At 38.0% G+C, this 17,640-nt stretch overlaps 1 protein-coding gene across 1 annotated transcript in view; it reads right to left on the reverse strand.

The window, feature by feature from the left end:
* Positions 1-17,640, reverse strand: part of DOCK11 (dedicator of cytokinesis 11) — a 177,445-nt gene that overhangs the window by 40,325 nt on the left and 119,480 nt on the right. Inside the window, exons 33-38 of the mRNA XM_051968881.1 lie at positions 16,919-16,994; positions 16,315-16,427; positions 12,970-13,078; positions 12,452-12,518; positions 11,451-11,498; positions 9,615-9,757 (exon numbers count right to left, since the gene is read on the reverse strand). Of these exons, the coding sequence (XP_051824841.1) occupies positions 9,615-9,757; positions 11,451-11,498; positions 12,452-12,518; positions 12,970-13,078; positions 16,315-16,427; positions 16,919-16,994 (556 nt within the window). The remainder of the gene's footprint in view (positions 1-9,614; positions 9,758-11,450; positions 11,499-12,451; positions 12,519-12,969; positions 13,079-16,314; positions 16,428-16,918; positions 16,995-17,640) is intronic.

A 17,640-nucleotide genomic window follows, 5' to 3' on the forward strand; every position in this document is an offset into this window, starting at 1 on the left:
TAAATTCTTAATGCCTGCTGCACAAAGGAGGCATTTCCTTAACTCCTCCCTAAAGCAAGCTGCTTAATCACATGATTCTGCCACCCTTAGCAGTGGTTGATTATGCCTGTGAGCCATTTCACGTAATAAATGGCCAACCTTTGTAACCTCCTGATGGATCTCTGACAATTCCTTTATTCCAAGAATTGAATGATTCCTCTATTATAACATCTTATAAAATAATACTCTCTCCAATCTATTTCATATTCCTATTTGATATCATCACTTCACATGGTACCGAATACCACTTCACAAGGGCTAAGCCTAGGCTGCCTTTGAGGCAGCATGGCCCTCGGGAGAGAACGGTGACCTCAGATGCTATTGTTAGACGTATGAATGTGCCACAAAGCATTCACTATTTCTGAGCCCGATTGTTCGTTAGCAGAACAGGGATGATCCTGCCTAGCCCGTGGCCCTCTGAGGGGCATTATGCAGTTCAAATGAGATAACACAGAAAATATTCTGCAAACTTCAAAGCACTGTATAAATGATAGGTGGAAGAATGTGATTATAAGGACTGTTCCTCTATCATGCAGTTTCATTTAAAGCTAATTATCCATTTGGGTTCAATTTCCATTACAACTTTGTATCAAAAGATCGGCTAAAAAAGTCTCATTGAACCATAGAGACGATATGGATCAAAGCATAGTATTTTCACCTTTTGTTTTTATTTTGTTTGGTTTTTTCTTTTTTGTTCATTTCAGTCAGATTTTTCTTGTGCAGCATGATGAAGATGGAAATATGTTTAGAAGAATAGTATGTATTTAACCTATATCAGATTGCTTGCTGTCTTGGGGAGAGGGGAGAGGAGGGAGGGAGAGAGAAAATTTGGAAAGCAAGGTTTTGCAAGGATGAATTTTTTAAAAACTATCTTTGCATGTATTTGGAAAAATAAAATACTATTTAAAGAAAAAAAAACAGTCTCATAGCAAGCCGATTTCAGAGAAGCCCGGAAAGACTTAAACAAACTGATGCTGAGTGAGGAGAGCAGAACCAAGAGGACATTGTACATGGCAGCAAGATTATGTAATGATCAACTGTGATGGACTTGGTTCTTCTCAACAATGAAGTGATTCAAGGCAATTCCAATAGACTTGGGATGGAAAATTCCAATAACATCCAGAGAAAGAACTACAGAGAATAAATAGGGATTGATGCATATTATCATTTTTTAATTTGTTTTTTTCTTTCTTATGGTTTTTTTTCCTTTTTGGTCTGATTTTCCTTTCCTTTTTTTTAATTATAGCCTTTTATTTTCAAAATATATATATGGATAATCTTTTCCCTCCCTTCTTCTGCCCTCCCCAATTGGCAAGTGATCCAATACATATTAAACATGTGCAATTCTTCTATACATACTTCTACAAATATCATGCTGCACAAGAAAAATCAAATCAAAAAGGGGAAAAAATGAGAAAGAAAACAAAATGCAAGCAAACAACCACCAAAAGAGTGAAAATACTGTTGTGATCCACATTCAGTTCTCACAGAGCTCTCTCTAGATGCAGATGACTCTCTCGTAAAGTCTACTGGAATTGGCCTGGATCACTTCAATGTTGAAGAGAGCCACATCCATCACAGTTGATAATTACATAATCTTACTGTTGCCATGTACAACATTCTCTTAGTTCTACTCACTTAACTTAGCATCAGTACATGTAGGTCTCTGCAGGCCTCTCTCAAAATCATCCTGCTGATCTTTTCTTATGGCACAATAATATTCCATCACATTCTTATACCATCACTTCTTCAGCCATTCTCCAACTGATGGGCAGCCACTCAGTTTCCAGTTTCTTGCCACTACAAAAAGGGCTGCACAAACATTTTTGCACATGCGGGTCCCTTTCTGTCCTTTATGATCCCTTTAGGATACAAACCCAGGAGAAACACTGCTGGATCAAAGGGTATGGACAGTTTGATAACTCTTTGAACATAGCTCCAAACTGCTCTCCAGAATAGTTGAAACCATTCACAACTCCATCAACAATGTATTAGAATCCCAGTTTTCCCATGTCCCCTCTAACATTCCTATCATCTTAGCCAATCTGAGAGGTGTGTAGTGGTACCTCAGAGTTTAATTTGCATTTCTCTGATCAATAGTGATTTAGACTTTTCACATGACTAAAAATAGCTTCAATTTCTTCATCTGAAAATTGCCTGTTCATATCCTTTGACCATTTATCAATTGAAGAACAGCTTGTACTCTTATAAATGTGAGTCAGTTCTCTATATATTTTAGAAAGGAGGCCTTTATCAGAACCCTTGAATGTAATTTTTGCCCACTTTATTGCTTTTCTTCTAATCTTGTCTGCATTGGTTTTGTTTGTATCAAAACTTTTTAACCTAATATAATCAAAATTATTCATTTTGCATTCAAGAATGTACTCAAGTTCTTCTTTGGCCACAAATTCCTTCCTTCTCCATAGACCTGACAGGTGAACTATCCTTTGTTGTTCTAATTTGATTATAATATTACTCTTTATGCCTAAATCATGAAGCCATTTCAACCTTATCTTGGTATGTGGTGTTACATCTGAGTCATTGCCTAGTTTCTGCTATACTAGTTTCCAATTTTCCCAGCAGTTTTTGTCAAAATGAGTTCTTATCCTAAAAGCCGAGGTCTTTCAGTTTATCAAACACTAGACTGCTATAGTCACTATTTTGTCCTGCGAATCTAACCTGTTCCACTGATCGACTGCTCTATTTCTTAGCCAATACCAAATGGTTTTGATGACCACTGCTTTATAACATAGTTTTAGGTCTGGTACAGCTAGTCCATCTTCACTTGTATTTTGTTTCATTAATTCCCTTAAAATTCTTCACCTTTTGTTCTTCCAGATGAACTTTGTTAGTATTTTTTCTAGCTCTGTAAAATAATTTCTTGGGAGTTTGATAGGTATGCCACTGAATAAGTAGATTAATTTAGGCAGTATTATCATTCTTATTATATTAGCTCAGCCTATCCATGAGCCTGATTTTTCTTTCACAACATGACTTATATGGAAATATGTTTAAAAGGATTGCACATATTTAACCCCTATCAGATTACTTGTTGCCTTGGGGATGAGGGAGGTAAAGATGGAGAGAAAACTCTGAAACACAAAGTCTTATAAAAATCAAAGTTGAAAACTCTTTACATTTATTTGAAAAAATAAAATACTATTGAAAATTTTAAAAACAATAGTCTCATTATTAATCTGCCTCAAGTCTCCCCCAACTCCAGCCCATTTTCTACTCAGATGCCCAAGTGTTATTTGTAAAATGCAGATCTGATCATGTCACCCTCCTGGCCTGGCACCTGCCATTCAATGAACTCCCAGTGGCTTCCTATCTCCCCTGCGATTCAATACAAAATACCGTTTGGCACTCAAAGCCCTTTAGAGTCTGGTTCCACCCTCTTCCTGTCCAGTTTTCTGATGCCTTAAATCCCCTGCCTGTCCCTACCCCAGGCATACTCTCCGTGATCTAGCGACACTGTGCTGCTCTTTGCTGTTCTTCCAATAAGACACTATCTCTCAGCTCGGGACATTTTCATCAGCTGTTCTTTATGTTTGGAATGTTCTCCCTCCTCATCTCTGTCACCTGGAATTCTTGGCTTCCTTCAAGTCCCAGCTATTTCCTCTTAATTCCAGTGCCTTCTCTGTTGATTACCTCCAATTTATCTTTTTACGTAATTCAAATGAGATGATATCTGTAAAGCACTCAGTCCAGTGCCTAGCACATAGCAAACATTTAATAGATGTCCATGGACTGACCCACTATAGAAGCTTATCTTTTTGTCACAAAGTTCTTTTAAAACTTTTTTATATTTGAAAAAAACAGTAAGAAAAAAAGAAAAAAAGAATACAAAACAAAATAAAACATGGTCAAACATCCAGCAGAACATCAGGGACACAAATTTCTTAAATAAGATTCTCTAGATTATTTTTCATTCCATGTCCGCATGGTGCAACTTACTCACTTCCCTTTGGGAAATCTTAATTCTTTGGCGACTGTGGTATTCCAAGCTTTGTAACTATAAAAGCATCACCAAGAAAATATTCCTATCAGTAAGCTATGCTTTTGGTATTAAAAACACAGCCAGGTTGCTCTCCTTTGCTTGTTCACCTTTACCCTCTGGCCTAGCTCTATAGGGTGTCCATCCAGCTACCTAGCATTACTACCTTAACGCTAGGTAGGTATTCTTCAGTCATTTAGTTTTTTCCTGCATGAATACTTAGGCAAATTTGTTTTTTTAAATCTGTGGATGTCATTTAGGAAATGATGCAATGTTCTTGGGCTGCAAATGGAAGCATCTGGAAGTTTTTTGTTGTTGTTGTTGTTGTTTTTGTCTTTTTACCATCCATTAGAAATTCCCCTTTAATGTGGCCTCCAGGCTGGATGTCCTTCATAGCAAATACACGACAAGTTTTCATCTCCCATTTACTTGATATTCAAATCTTATCTGATATTAAAAATAAGATGGACCTTAAAGCACTCATATTCCATGATCTCCTCCTCCAATCTACCTCAGCTACATACAGAGATGCTCATACCCTGGATCTTGCCATCACCCACAAATGTTCCAATGTGCAAAAGTTCTGAACTTCCTTTACCTTGTCATAATCTTTTGACATCCCATTTTCCTCACTGTTTTATGACCCCTGACCCTATTCGTCATCCCCACTGATATCTGATCCCTCCAGCCTGTCTCAGGCTATCACCCCTGTACTGGCTGTACTCTCTTCCATTCCCCAACTCTACATACTCTCCTTATACTTCAGTCCCTTGTCCCTTTATCCCATTACCACTTAGAGCCCACCAATATTTAGCTCACTCCCATCATCCATGACTTGGATTCTATTTCTGGATTGCTGAACAAAGTTGATCAAAGTCACAAACCTGAGCTGACCAGATCCATTACAAATTTACGTTACATAATCTCAGCCAGGCCCTCATTGTGACAAAGCAATCCTTTGACAGCTTCCTGATCGATTCATGATTTCCTTCACTGGAGGGACTTTTCTAACCCTTTTCACTCTTCAAACCTCCCATGGCTTATGTGCCACAGAACAAAGAAAGGCCATTCATGGTGAGCTCTCTTCTTTACATCACATGACTCAGATGCTTTCTTTTACCATCTTCTCTTTCAACCCTATTATCACCTGGAAATGTGGCCCTTCTCCTTGACAAGTGAAATCTCACCTACGTACATGGTCCCTCCACTCTCACCAATCTAGAAGAGATTGGAGATTGGTCTACTGGCCCCTTTTCTGATGCCTATAGACACACCTCTATGTCCCCAATCCTTAAAAAATTCTCACATGATCTGTCCATCACTTTCCCAGCTTTCATCCTACATCACATCTGCTTTTCACGGTTAAGCCTTTCGAGAATTAGTGTCTCCGCATCCTTCCTCTCACTTTCTTACTTGTCTGCATTTTTGGTTTTCAATCTCATCACTAATCCAAAACTGTCACCTCCAAAGTTACTAATGATCTCTTAATCTAATGCCCTTTTCTCAAAATCCTTATCCTTCTTAACTTCCCTGCAGACTTTCACACTTCTGGTCATTCTTTTTCTTTGATATTTTCTTCTCTCTAGATTTCTGAGTTTCTCTCCCAGTTCTACTACCTTGCTGATGGTTCCTTCTCAGGTTTTGTTTTTCTTTTTTTTTTTTGCCAGATCTCTATCTGGGTCTTCTCTGCTAATGATGGGTGTCCCCAAAAGCCCCATCCCAGATCCTTTTCGCCTATACAATTTTGCTTAGTGAGTTTATCAGTTTCCATTGATTCAATTATCAACTCTACGCAGATGATTCTCAAACTATTTATCCAACTTAAACTGCTTTCCTGACCATCTACTTATTGAGCATCTTGAACTAGATGTTCCATACGCAGCTTCAACTCAACATGTCCAAAACTGAACTCATTATCTTTCTCCCCAAACATTCTCTTCTTTCTAACTTTTCTATTACTATCAAGGGTACCATAACCCTCCCAGGCACCCAGGCTCACAGCCTGTGTCATCCTCAACACTGGTAGGTGGCACTGCACTGGACAGTGCAGGATCTGGAGTCAGGAAGAGCTCAATTTAAATATGACCTCAGACACTTCCTAATTGTGTGACCCTGAATTTCCATTTGCAACATGAGGATAATACTAGCACCTACTTCACAGGGTTGGAGTGAAGATCTAATGAGACAATATCTGGAAGAGTTCTTAGTACGTAGTAGGTGCTCCATAAATACTTATTCCTTTCCTTTCTGTCCTCACTCTTTCTCATTCCTCACATACAGTTTCCAAGTCTTCCAGATTCTACATTTATAACACACAAACCTGTTTCTTTCCTCTGACCCGGCCACTCCTGTGGCATAGCTCATCAACTCACACTTGAACTATCGTAATAAGCTTCTGGGTGGTTCTCTGGCCAGAAGTCTCCCCCCACTGCCATCCATCCTTCACTCAATCTTCAGGGTTTTATCTTCCTGGCCCCCACTCCTTACTCTCCTCCCCATCTACTAATGTAAAATAAACTTCAAAGGCTTCCTATTACCTTTAGGAGAAAATCTAAAACTGTCTGACTTTTAAAGCCCTTCATAACTCCATCCTGCTTTTCCAATCTTCTTACACCTTATTCTTCTTCACATACTCTGTGATTTACTGATTCAGGACTCCTTGTATTTCCTCCCACAAGACTCTGTGCATTCTCATGGGCTATCCCCAATATGTAGAATTCTCTCTCATTTCTATTTCATAGCTTCCCTAAAGTCTTGACCAAAATTCCACTTTCTCCCTTAAAGCTAATCCCTTTCCTTTGTTGATTATCTCCAATTCATCCTCTAAGTTATCTTGTTTCTACATAGTTGTTTGGAGGTTGTCTTCCTCAGACTGTGAGCTCCTTAAGAGCAGGAATTGATTTTTGCCTTTTTTTCTATCCTCAGCTCTTCACACAGTGTCCTGGAATATAGCAGGTACTTAATTGAAGCGTCTTTACTTGGCTTGTCGTGTAAATGTGTAGTAAAGGAAGTGTCAGATCACAAAACTCCAAAGACAGAGTCAGACTAACCTCATTTCCATCACTAGACTTATAAATCAAAGAAATAATAATAATTGGCATGGGTAACAAGTTGTAAGGTATCCAAAGTGTTCTATGTATGTAATATAGCTGTAGGTGTTAGTTTTACATCCATTTTACAGATGGAGAGACTACTGTTGAGTGACTTGCTCACCCAGATCAAGTTCTAAGTGTCTGAGCATCCAGATCTGCCCGATTCCAACTCTAGCCTCCTCTCCACTATGCAACACTGTCTCTTAGTGTTATGGAATGAGTTTATCTAGATTTTAGGAAAGTATTAGACATCTCCCGTGTTATTCTTAGGAACAAGATAGAAAAATATAAATTAGAAAATCATGTAGTTAGGTGGATGTAAATATGGTCGGATGCCCGGCTCAGAAGAAAGGTTCTGTGTCAACTTGGAAAGATGTCTCTCGGGAAACTACCCAGACATCTGGGCTTTTCCCTATGCTAGTCAATATTTTTATCTGCATTTTGAATCAAGGCATTAGTGGCATAATTATCAAATTTGCAGGCCACACAAAACTAGTCTCCAAATTACCTTATATTTATTATGTTTGTATATAGTTTATACTACAGATGTATGTATATATCATATACATTATGTTTTACATTTGTATGCGTATGTATATGTAGTATATATTGTGAGTTCTTTGAGGTAAAGGATTGTTTTTCTTTTTTTGTATCTAACACAGTGCCTGGCCTACAGCAGGCACTTAATGAATACTAAGTGACCTGGCAGTGGAATTAGTATGGCCCACTAATAACTTTGACAAAAGAATAAATATCCAAAAAGATCTTAGTGAGCCAGAACATTGGCTAATATAAAATTTGGTAAAATTTAATAAAGATGAATATAAAATCTTATACTTGGCTTCCAAATTTCAGTTTCAAAATTACTAAGGATTGCGGTGAACTGCCCACTCAATATGAGTCAATTATGGGCTTTGGAAGCCAAAAAAGCAATTCCATTTGAGACTGCATTAAAAGAAGCCTTGGTCAGGCCACATCTACAATAGTGTATCCAAATCTGGGTCCTGACTTCCTGGAAAGCTCGATAAAATGGAGAAATTCAGAAAGCAATCCAATAGTCAAAGGTTTTGACATCACACCATGTGAGGATTAACCCAAGAAACTGAGGATGTTTAGCCTAGAAAGATTATGGAGGGAGACCCAGCACTCCTCTTCAAGTATCTGAACAGACTAAACTACTGCCAAAGGCCTGATGACCACTTGTTGAGTATATTCTTGTTCTGACATAAGATGGACTTTCCGAGGTCCCTTCAAACTGTGGATGCTGTCATTCTGTACTATATTAAGTCATAGGAATGAACTCTAGTCAGTGAAAAAACAACCATGTCACAAAAATTCATCAATGAAAGTGTAAAAAAAGGAATCTTAATTCCTTAATATTTAAATAAAGTCTGTGGAGGGCCACAATTGTTGAATGTGAAAAATACCCATATGGGTCCATATAGTCCTCTATAAGGCATACATGGGGAATTGGATAGAGAGCCCCAGGAAGTCAGGAAAACCTGAGTTCTAACACCCAACAGGATGATTTCAGAGAGGCCTGGAAAGACTTACATGAACTGATGCTAAGTGAAATGAACAGAACCAGGAGATCATTGTACATGGCAACAACAAGACTATATGATGATCAATTCTGATGGACGTGGCTCTCTTCAACAATGAGATTCAAACTAGGTCTAATTGTTCAGTGATGAATAGAGCCATCTACACCCAGAGAGAGGACTGTGGGGACTGAGTGTGGACCACAACATAACATTTTCACTCTATTTCTGTTTGCTTGCATTTTGTTTTCTTTCTCATGTTTTTTTTCCTTCTTGATCTGATTTTTCTTGTGCAGCAAGATAACTGTAACTATGTATACATACATTTCTATTTAACATATATTTTAACATATTTAACATGTATTGGACTACCTGCCATCTGGGGGAGGGGGTGGGGGGAAGGAGGGGAAAAGTTGGAACAGAAGGTTTTGCAAGGGTCAATACTGAAAAAATTACCCATGCATATGTTTTGTAAATAAAAAGCTATAATAAAAAAAAAAAACCTGACTTCAAGTTCCACTTCTGATGTATTGTAGCTACATGATCCTGGGCAAGTCAGCACCCCAGAAAACTCTTGCTGATGTGCATTCACAGAGAACGCTTCCTCACCTGAGACACTGATGAAATCATAGGTATGTTTCAAAAAACAAAAATGAGGAACAAAGATTTCCATAGACACAGAAACACATGGAACTCCATTCCTTCCGGACCATTTAAAAGTCAGGGTTCTTCTTTTTTTGTTGTTGTTGTGGCAATCAGTTAAGTGACTTGCCCAGTATCACATAGCTAGGAAGTGTGAAATATTAAGTGTCTAAGGTCGGCTTTGAACTGAGGCCCTCCTGAATTCAGAATCAGTACTCTATCCAATGGACATGTAGCTGTCTCCAGGGGTCCTTATATAAGACTTGATTCTAATGAATCATTCCATGTATGTCTTATACTTACTGTGATTAAGTGTAAATGAACTTTCCAGGCTACTAAGATGCTGAAGTCGGGCCTGCATCACCCCTGCCCGATTACGCAGGGCTGGCATGGTCTGGGACTTTCTGTCTACTCCAAAGTGTTTGGACAACCAGGCATCATGTACCCTGAAATGAAGACCAGATATAAGGAGTCAAAGAAGCTGGCAGTCCTCTCTGGTGTTAAATGAAGCATCTAAGGTTTCTATCTAATAGTAACGAGGACATTCCTCTTGCAGGATAGTGCTGAGCTACATGCAATCCAGCATTTAATAAGCCTAAAGATCCAAGTTTTTGGACTCACTATGTGAGAAAAATTGCTGGGAAAAACAGAAACCAAGCAGTTTGGAAGAACTAAGTATAGACCAACATCTCATATCAGGATGAGATCAGATTGGCAGATCTATGGATAAGGAAAGAATTTATGACCAAGCAAGAAATAGAAGATATTGTGGAAAATAAAAAGCATAATGTTTGATTACACTAAATTAAAAAGGGTTTGCACAAAGAAAACCAATGCAATCAAGATTAGAAGGAAAGCAGAAAACTGTGTATGGAGGGGAGGGGGGATTTTACAGCAAGTTTTTCTGATAAAGGCCTCATTTCTCAAATATATAGAGAACTGAGTCAAATCTATAAGAATATGAATCATCACCCCAGAAAATAGAATCTCTTCTGATTTGGGTGATTCATTAATGATAGGACATCAGAGAACTGTGGATAAAAACACCACTTAAACCGCCTACTCCATTTAATCCTTGTTAATTAATTTACTTGTCTTTTTCTCCAATAACATAACAACCAATATCTGAAAAATTCTTATACAACATAGTCAACCTAGTAAATGGATGTTAGTTCTATTCTTTACCACATCAGTACATTCTCCAAAGTTTAAAAACTGTAACAACTTGATAGCCTATCATTCTTCAGACAAGATAAGTTAATTAAATTCTGTTTTAAGACTACAATCAGCATAAAATAATTTTAAATACACACAAAACAATTCTACCGTCAAATATATGTTGTTAAAACAAATAGGTAGTTTTACCCTAACCTTTATAAAATAGCTATTTAAGTCCACGGGGGCTTTGGTGGCAAAAATGAAAGGCTAAGGTATCAGATGGCCCACATTTTCATCCAAGGGGAAAGTTTTCCGATATGGTGAATGAAATTAACAAAATTGAAGCAGAAATACTACTTTTCCTCTTATCATCTTAGATATTTGTACTTTCTCCCTTGATCTGAACCTCTTCACTCATCTTCTAGAATATGACTCCTTAAATGTTTTTCCATTCTCCCAAGACATTTTTACATAACCCTAGATACGCGGATATATTAAAATAGGTATACAAATGAAGCATTTACTGATAATAAATCATAAATGCATTTTAAAACAATTCTTTGGTATACATATAATTTAACAATTTATGTAAGACAAAAGCAAATTTACATACTAATGAGATGGATGTGTGTTGTTTTTTTTTTAACATAAATAATTAAATCTTGGTAGAATATTTGATACCTTTTACTGTTGCCACTCTAACCCTTACATTCAATTACGGGGCCCTAGATGGGGTCACTACCCACAGTTTTAAGTAGAAGCAAATCTGTCAGCTCATCCTACCCTTTGGAAAAATGTTAATATTTGTTCTACTTGCTGTTAATATCAAATTATGCTAACATGGACCCACTGGGTAGTCCTGGCCAGTACTAGTTACTAGCATTAGTTTTCTAAGGAAAAATTTTTGAGTTAAGACTGCCCTCTACTGGAATGAAATAAATAAATCTTTAAAAAGGATGAAAAACATAGAAGATACTCTACCTTGCTATATTTCTTTTCCCCGTGTATCTGAAATGAAACAAGCATACTCTAGAAAGAAAGAAAAAACCAGTATATTAGTAGCATTCAGCAAAATGATGTATAACCTCAGTGATTTAGCAAATCATTTTAAAAATCACATTAACTGGATGAACATGTGCATGTGCTAAAAAATAAAAAATGGAACACATCTATATCCTATTACTCTAGTTAGACACACAGGCTTCCTTTGCCTACAATGATCTGCTATAACTAAATGTCTTATAGATATAAAATATAGCTCTTTTGGCCATTCCAATGCGAGTTACAACAGTTACCTCATCATATATTTCCCTAATAATTCTCCTCTGGGCTCTCCTGCTAAAATTGTTAACATCTGAAAAATACTGTTGGATCCTGAGTGTTTGCTTGATCGCAGTGGCTTATATATCTCCTTGTTAACTGCTACGTTGCAGCAATATTTTCTGAATATTTGTTGATGATCTTTATTCAATCAAAGATATATAGGAAAGTAATCCTCTCCCGGTATCATCCATGAAATGGCTCTTTAGGTGTCACAGCAAATCTACTTGTTTTCCAAACAGAAGCAGGATAGCTGACCACTTCCAGAGCATCGTTCTCCAAAAGGCCTAGGGCACAGTCCCAAATAAACTTTTGAATTTTGGAGAGTCACTGACATCTAACGAACCAGTATGCACATTAGATTCCAGTAAGGAATCGCTGGAGAAGCCCACAGCTGCTCTAACCTCAGCAGGCTTGAAGCCACTTCAAGCCTTTTAGTCAAATCACCCAGGACTTTAGTTGAATTATAAAGGATATTATTGAGGAGGAATCAGGCAATAAGCTAGTTGTCTTCAATCCCCATTTGTCATGGTTCTGTGTGTACAAAACACATTTGGAATTGCAGCTTCCCACAGAGGCGACAATAGAAACAAAATTATCATTACAAAAGTAGCGCAGATAGAAGTTACAGAAGTAACATGTACACCACAACGACTACTTACTCTAGAAGTACGAGAATGTTTATGAGCTCCTGAGGAGATACTTTGTTCCAATAAGATAGGAGAGTATCTAAAAATGGAATAAACGGCAAAAATGTCACACCTTGAACTTCAACTTTTTTGACTCCATTAGATCTTTCCCACATCTTATTACTCCTATACCCCCTTCTCGCCTCCTCCCCCTGACCTTGGATAACTGATAGGGAGGGGCTGTTGTATTTTTACTTCAAAGGAAGAAATAGAATTTGTCTTATTTCTCCATCAAGATAGAGCTGGGTCTTCTATCCCCGAACCCCTATTTGAGGGATTTGTGAGTAAAATGACTCAAAATAGGAAAACTGAGACACTTACATCTGAATTCAACATTGTAAAATTATAGTTTGAGTTGTTTTAAATAATAAACACTAATGTGTACAATCATCACATAGTAGGGAAGAAGGATCAACAAATACTTGTTGACTAAGTGATTATTCCCAGCACACTGGTGATCAACTGTGTAGACTGAATAGACTGAAACTTACCTTCAGAAATCATCTTGATAATGTACAGGTAGCACATCAGGAGGCTTCTAATTTCATACTGGTCCAGCCTGTTATACTGGGATATACTACTTCGAGTAGAACTTCTTGTCTATAACACAAACAATACACCTCTCATCAACTCAAAGGAGCTGCTTTGCAGGTCTTTCATAATTTTAATATGAACAACACAAGTTCTTTGGATTGAATATTTCACTCGATTCAGAACATTTTCTCACTAATCCTGTTTGTGCAAAAATAAGAGACTAGCACGAAGGAAGAATCTACACACACACACACACACACACACACACACACACACACACACACTGTATTTCGCCATCACCTGAAAGCAGATGGACCCAAATTCCCAGGAAAGTCAATGGAAATTTTTCTTGGGAGTTGACAGCAAGATGCCACATCTCTATAGACTCTAACCGTGGTGCTTCCCCAGCCTGATCATACCACAATAAACCACACAGAACCATAGCATACCATCATCATAGCTCTAGATTATAGAGAGCTGTATCAGTGGAACATAAACTCTGGCACATTCTATGTAATGGAAAGTCTCTGAGTATGGTTCTGGAAACACACTAGGTCTGAAGACTAAGAGATAGCTCAATGATACAGTAAAGAGAACAATGGGTCGGTGTCAGGAAAACCTGACTTGCAACCCAGTCTTAGATGCTGTCTAGCTGTGCGATCTCGGGGAAATCATTTCATCTGTCTGCCTCAGTTTCCTCAACTATATAATGGGGACAATAATAGCACCGACCTCTCAGGGTAGTTGTGAGGATCAAATGAGATGATATTTGTAAAGTCCTTGCTTTGTGCAGTCTGCTTCTGAGTCCACAATAACAATGGCAAACAGCAGAAAAGGAAGGGAGAATGCTAAAAATCACCACTTTGGAGACCATACACACAGTTCTGAATGTTAAATGAACCACATGTATTCTAAATATGAAATTTTTGTTCAATAACCAAATAAGTGAACTACCATCGGAAGAAGGGACCCACATTGATATATCGCAACAAACAAAACCAAAAGACAAAAGATTTTGTCATGTACCAAAAGGCAACAGGAAACATTTCATGAGACATTTACTCATCATCTAGTCTTGAAGTATTGATGATAAGCCCAAACAAAAAGACCACCAGGATGATAACTACAGCTAAGATGCCCTTATCTGTTGTGGAAAATTAATAAGCAGAGAAATTCTTGGAGGAGTTTCTCTAAAAGAAGTCAGCACTTATTTTGATATTTAGTGACTTCTGAAAAATCAAAGATGTCAAAGGCTTGCAGTCTACTAAGAAAAATCAAACTTTTATGTCATAAATATTTTATTCCAGGAGACTGCTAGAAGGCCCAAGGCATGGCAAGCATCAACATGTATCACAGAAATGAAAAAGATTCTAATTTGACATCCAGGAAAAAAATGGTATGAAAATTCCATCAAAATGTGCCTTCTGGATGTAATCAGACCACTGACTAATTGAAGCACAGGTCAAAAACAACATCAAATGAGAAAGGCTAAAGATGAGATGACCCACTGTAATATAATCTACAGGGTAACATTATAGCTTAGTAGAAAGAGCAGAGGGCTATCAGAAGTCAGGAGCTTCGAGACAACTTAACTGTTACTTCACAGTGACCAGCCCTGGCTAACCCAACCCTTTCCCTTTTCTAGATCTCAGTTTCTTTTCTCAAATGAGAGTATTAGACTAAAATTTTTCTTTTTTTCCTTTTTTATTCTCCCATGTTAACCTGGTCTCTGGTAGCGGAACCATCTGAAAACATAGAAATGGCTTAGAAAGGGCCCATGTAAGGAAAACTTGATGAGTTTTTCCTCTGTATTCTTTCCCAAACCAAGTAGACTTGGTAAGAGAACTTCATGATACATTCTGATTCAATCACCTGGGGATGTTCAGATGAGGAATTTTAAAAGAAGAAAACGGATTCTTTTTTGTTCCAGTTGACTTCATTACTATATTTATTATCCAAGAATGAAAAGAAGTTGAATCAGACCTACTTTCCCATTTTTTGTTAGAGTGAAGCAACAGAGTGAAATAAAGAGAACTCGGAATGATTTCAGAAACATCAATAAAAATATAGCCATCTTTAGTGTGGCAGAAATCACTCACTCAAATGTTGATTAAGAACATGTTTTGTTCTGGACACAATGCCGAAAGTCTCAGTTCAACATATTCAAGACACCGTAATGATGGTTATGTGAGAGGTCTAAAGAAGACAGGTAGATCTAGATTCCATTTGTGCCTTTAACACATGCTATGTTTCCACAGAAAAGTGACGACCTTTTAATTCCCTCAGATACTTTATACGTATTGTTAATAGGCAACGGTAGAGGGAGATTCCACACTGGGAGCCCCCCTTCAAAAATCAAAAATTACAGTGCATTGCTGTGAACATTTCCATGCTCCCCATCTCCTCCAGTATATAAGCTCCCTGAGGGCAGGGGATACTGTGGTTTTGTTTTTCTATCGCCATCAGTTAGCACAGTGCTTGGCACAATAGGCACTTAAAAATGCTTATTCAATGATTTTAGTTAAATAACACCTGTGAAAAATGTAAATTCACCTCCCTCAACTCCCCCCCTTCCACAATGACTAGATAATACACACACTTCAAATCTGAACATTTGCCCTCTGGGATACTTTTTCATGGAACACCACCATCATGGATGACAGATGATAATAACTAGATATTTCTTTATTATTTTAAGCTTTGCAAACATTATCTTATTTGATTCTCACAATAACTGTGAGGCATATACTATATATTTTTATAATTTTGTACAGATAAGGAAACCGAGGCTCAAAAATCACACACAAGCCTATCCTGTCTTCAAGTCTGAAATTTTCATAATACCAGATTCTCAGAATTAGCTCTCTCTAATTTAAGCTCTTCCTTAAAGTTGGGTGGGAAAGGAAATGAACGTTTATTAACTATCTACTGTGTGCCAAGTACTGTGCTAAGTACTGCACAGATATCTCATTTGATCCTCACAACAACCTTGGGAGGGAGGCACCATCATTATCCCCGTTTTACAGTTAAGGAAGCTGAGGCAGGCAGGAGTTAACTTACCTAGAGTCAAGAGCTAGGAAGTATCTGAGGCCACATTTGAAGTCAGGTCTTCCTGACTCTAAACTCAATGCTTTAACTATTTCTCCGCTAGTCGCCAACTGGATACCAACTAGGTGGTTGGCAAGGAAAGCCAAAGTGGCTTCTTTCCAGACCCAGGATTAGCAAAGATTAAGGAATCCCATCTTTCAAGGAAGGAACCCTTTGGACGCCACTACCCAGCCATCACAGGGCCTGTTGATTACATTGTCAGCGATGCTGCTCTGGTCAGGAGAGCTGCCGGCCACATCTGTGTTCAGGGACCCTCTGGAGTCTTCTCTTTTGATTCCATGTCCATTGGGAAATGAGGCTCCATAGGCTGGAAAAACAACATACTTCTACATGTCAGTAATGAGAATGAAATTGCCAAGAAATTTCCAAAGTCAGCATTTGACTAATTTTTAAACAATATGTTTTTAGAGAAATACTGGCAAACTAAAATGGGAAATGTTTGTAAAACATCTTAAAGCAAAGCAGAAGACGTGCCATTTGTGACTGTATCTCATTATATTCTGACACATTCAGGGATATTTCAAGAAATTCCTCAGAAGGAATAACAATTCCCTGAAGAGCAGAGGTGGAAGGGACCTTAAAAATTCTTGACACTGTAGCTTGGGTTTGCCCGAGATCTCCCCAACTAATCAGGAGGGATCCAAGACTCAAGCTGAGGCTCCTAGACTGCCAGATCAGCCTCACAGTCCTCCAAGCCTAAAGGAACCCATATTGAACACAGATGTTGAAGCAATGAAAGAAGCGTTCTCATGAGGCTTCTCCAGTGAGCATGTCCATTGTTGAAAAGCACTTCCTTACCTGCATCTTTCTCTGCCACCAGACTTGCTCTATTTGAAGGTGAAGTAAAGCCACAGACAAATTCATCCCTGGATGCCTGAAAAACAATGTAAGGTCTGAGCCATTTTAAACATGTCACCAAGTCAAGAATTTGTGCCAAATTGGAAACGAGCTCAATGTCCAATCGCTGGAGAATAAAATACGCTCTATTAATTCGATGCAACGTTATATTCTTGTTAAAGGTGATTAGGAAGCACGTGAGAAACTATGTCACGGTCTATATGAAGAGACGGGGACTGATCTCAGCATGAAACACACTGAATAAAACCAAAAAGACAGTTATAAAGAAACATCCCCAAGCCAAAGGTAGCAGGATGTCACTTACATTTGAAAGAGGATCTAGAAACGGATCGCTTTAATCTGTTCCAGGCCCTGGAGGCCAGGGACTGTTTTACTTTTGTCTTCGTATCCCTAGTTGTCTAGTGTAATGATGGGAACATAGTAAGTGCTTTAAAAAACTTGGTGATCGAGTGATTCTACTTTGCTAGGTGTTTCATCTCAGATCTTAAACCTTCTTTTGTTTATCTGTTTGGCTGTAGTAAGAGGTTACTAAGTTGATGATTTCAAATGACATTTTGAAAGAATTCCATATCACAGAAAGCTGCTGCTTCATCTTAAACACAAGCACTGCAACTCCTCACACAAGCCTAACTTAAGCCATCATTCCCAGAAGCTGTAGGTAC

The sequence above is a fragment of the Antechinus flavipes genome, chromosome X, assembly GCF_016432865.1.
Source record: "Antechinus flavipes isolate AdamAnt ecotype Samford, QLD, Australia chromosome X, AdamAnt_v2, whole genome shotgun sequence".
Taxonomy (NCBI): domain Eukaryota; kingdom Metazoa; phylum Chordata; class Mammalia; order Dasyuromorphia; family Dasyuridae; genus Antechinus; species Antechinus flavipes.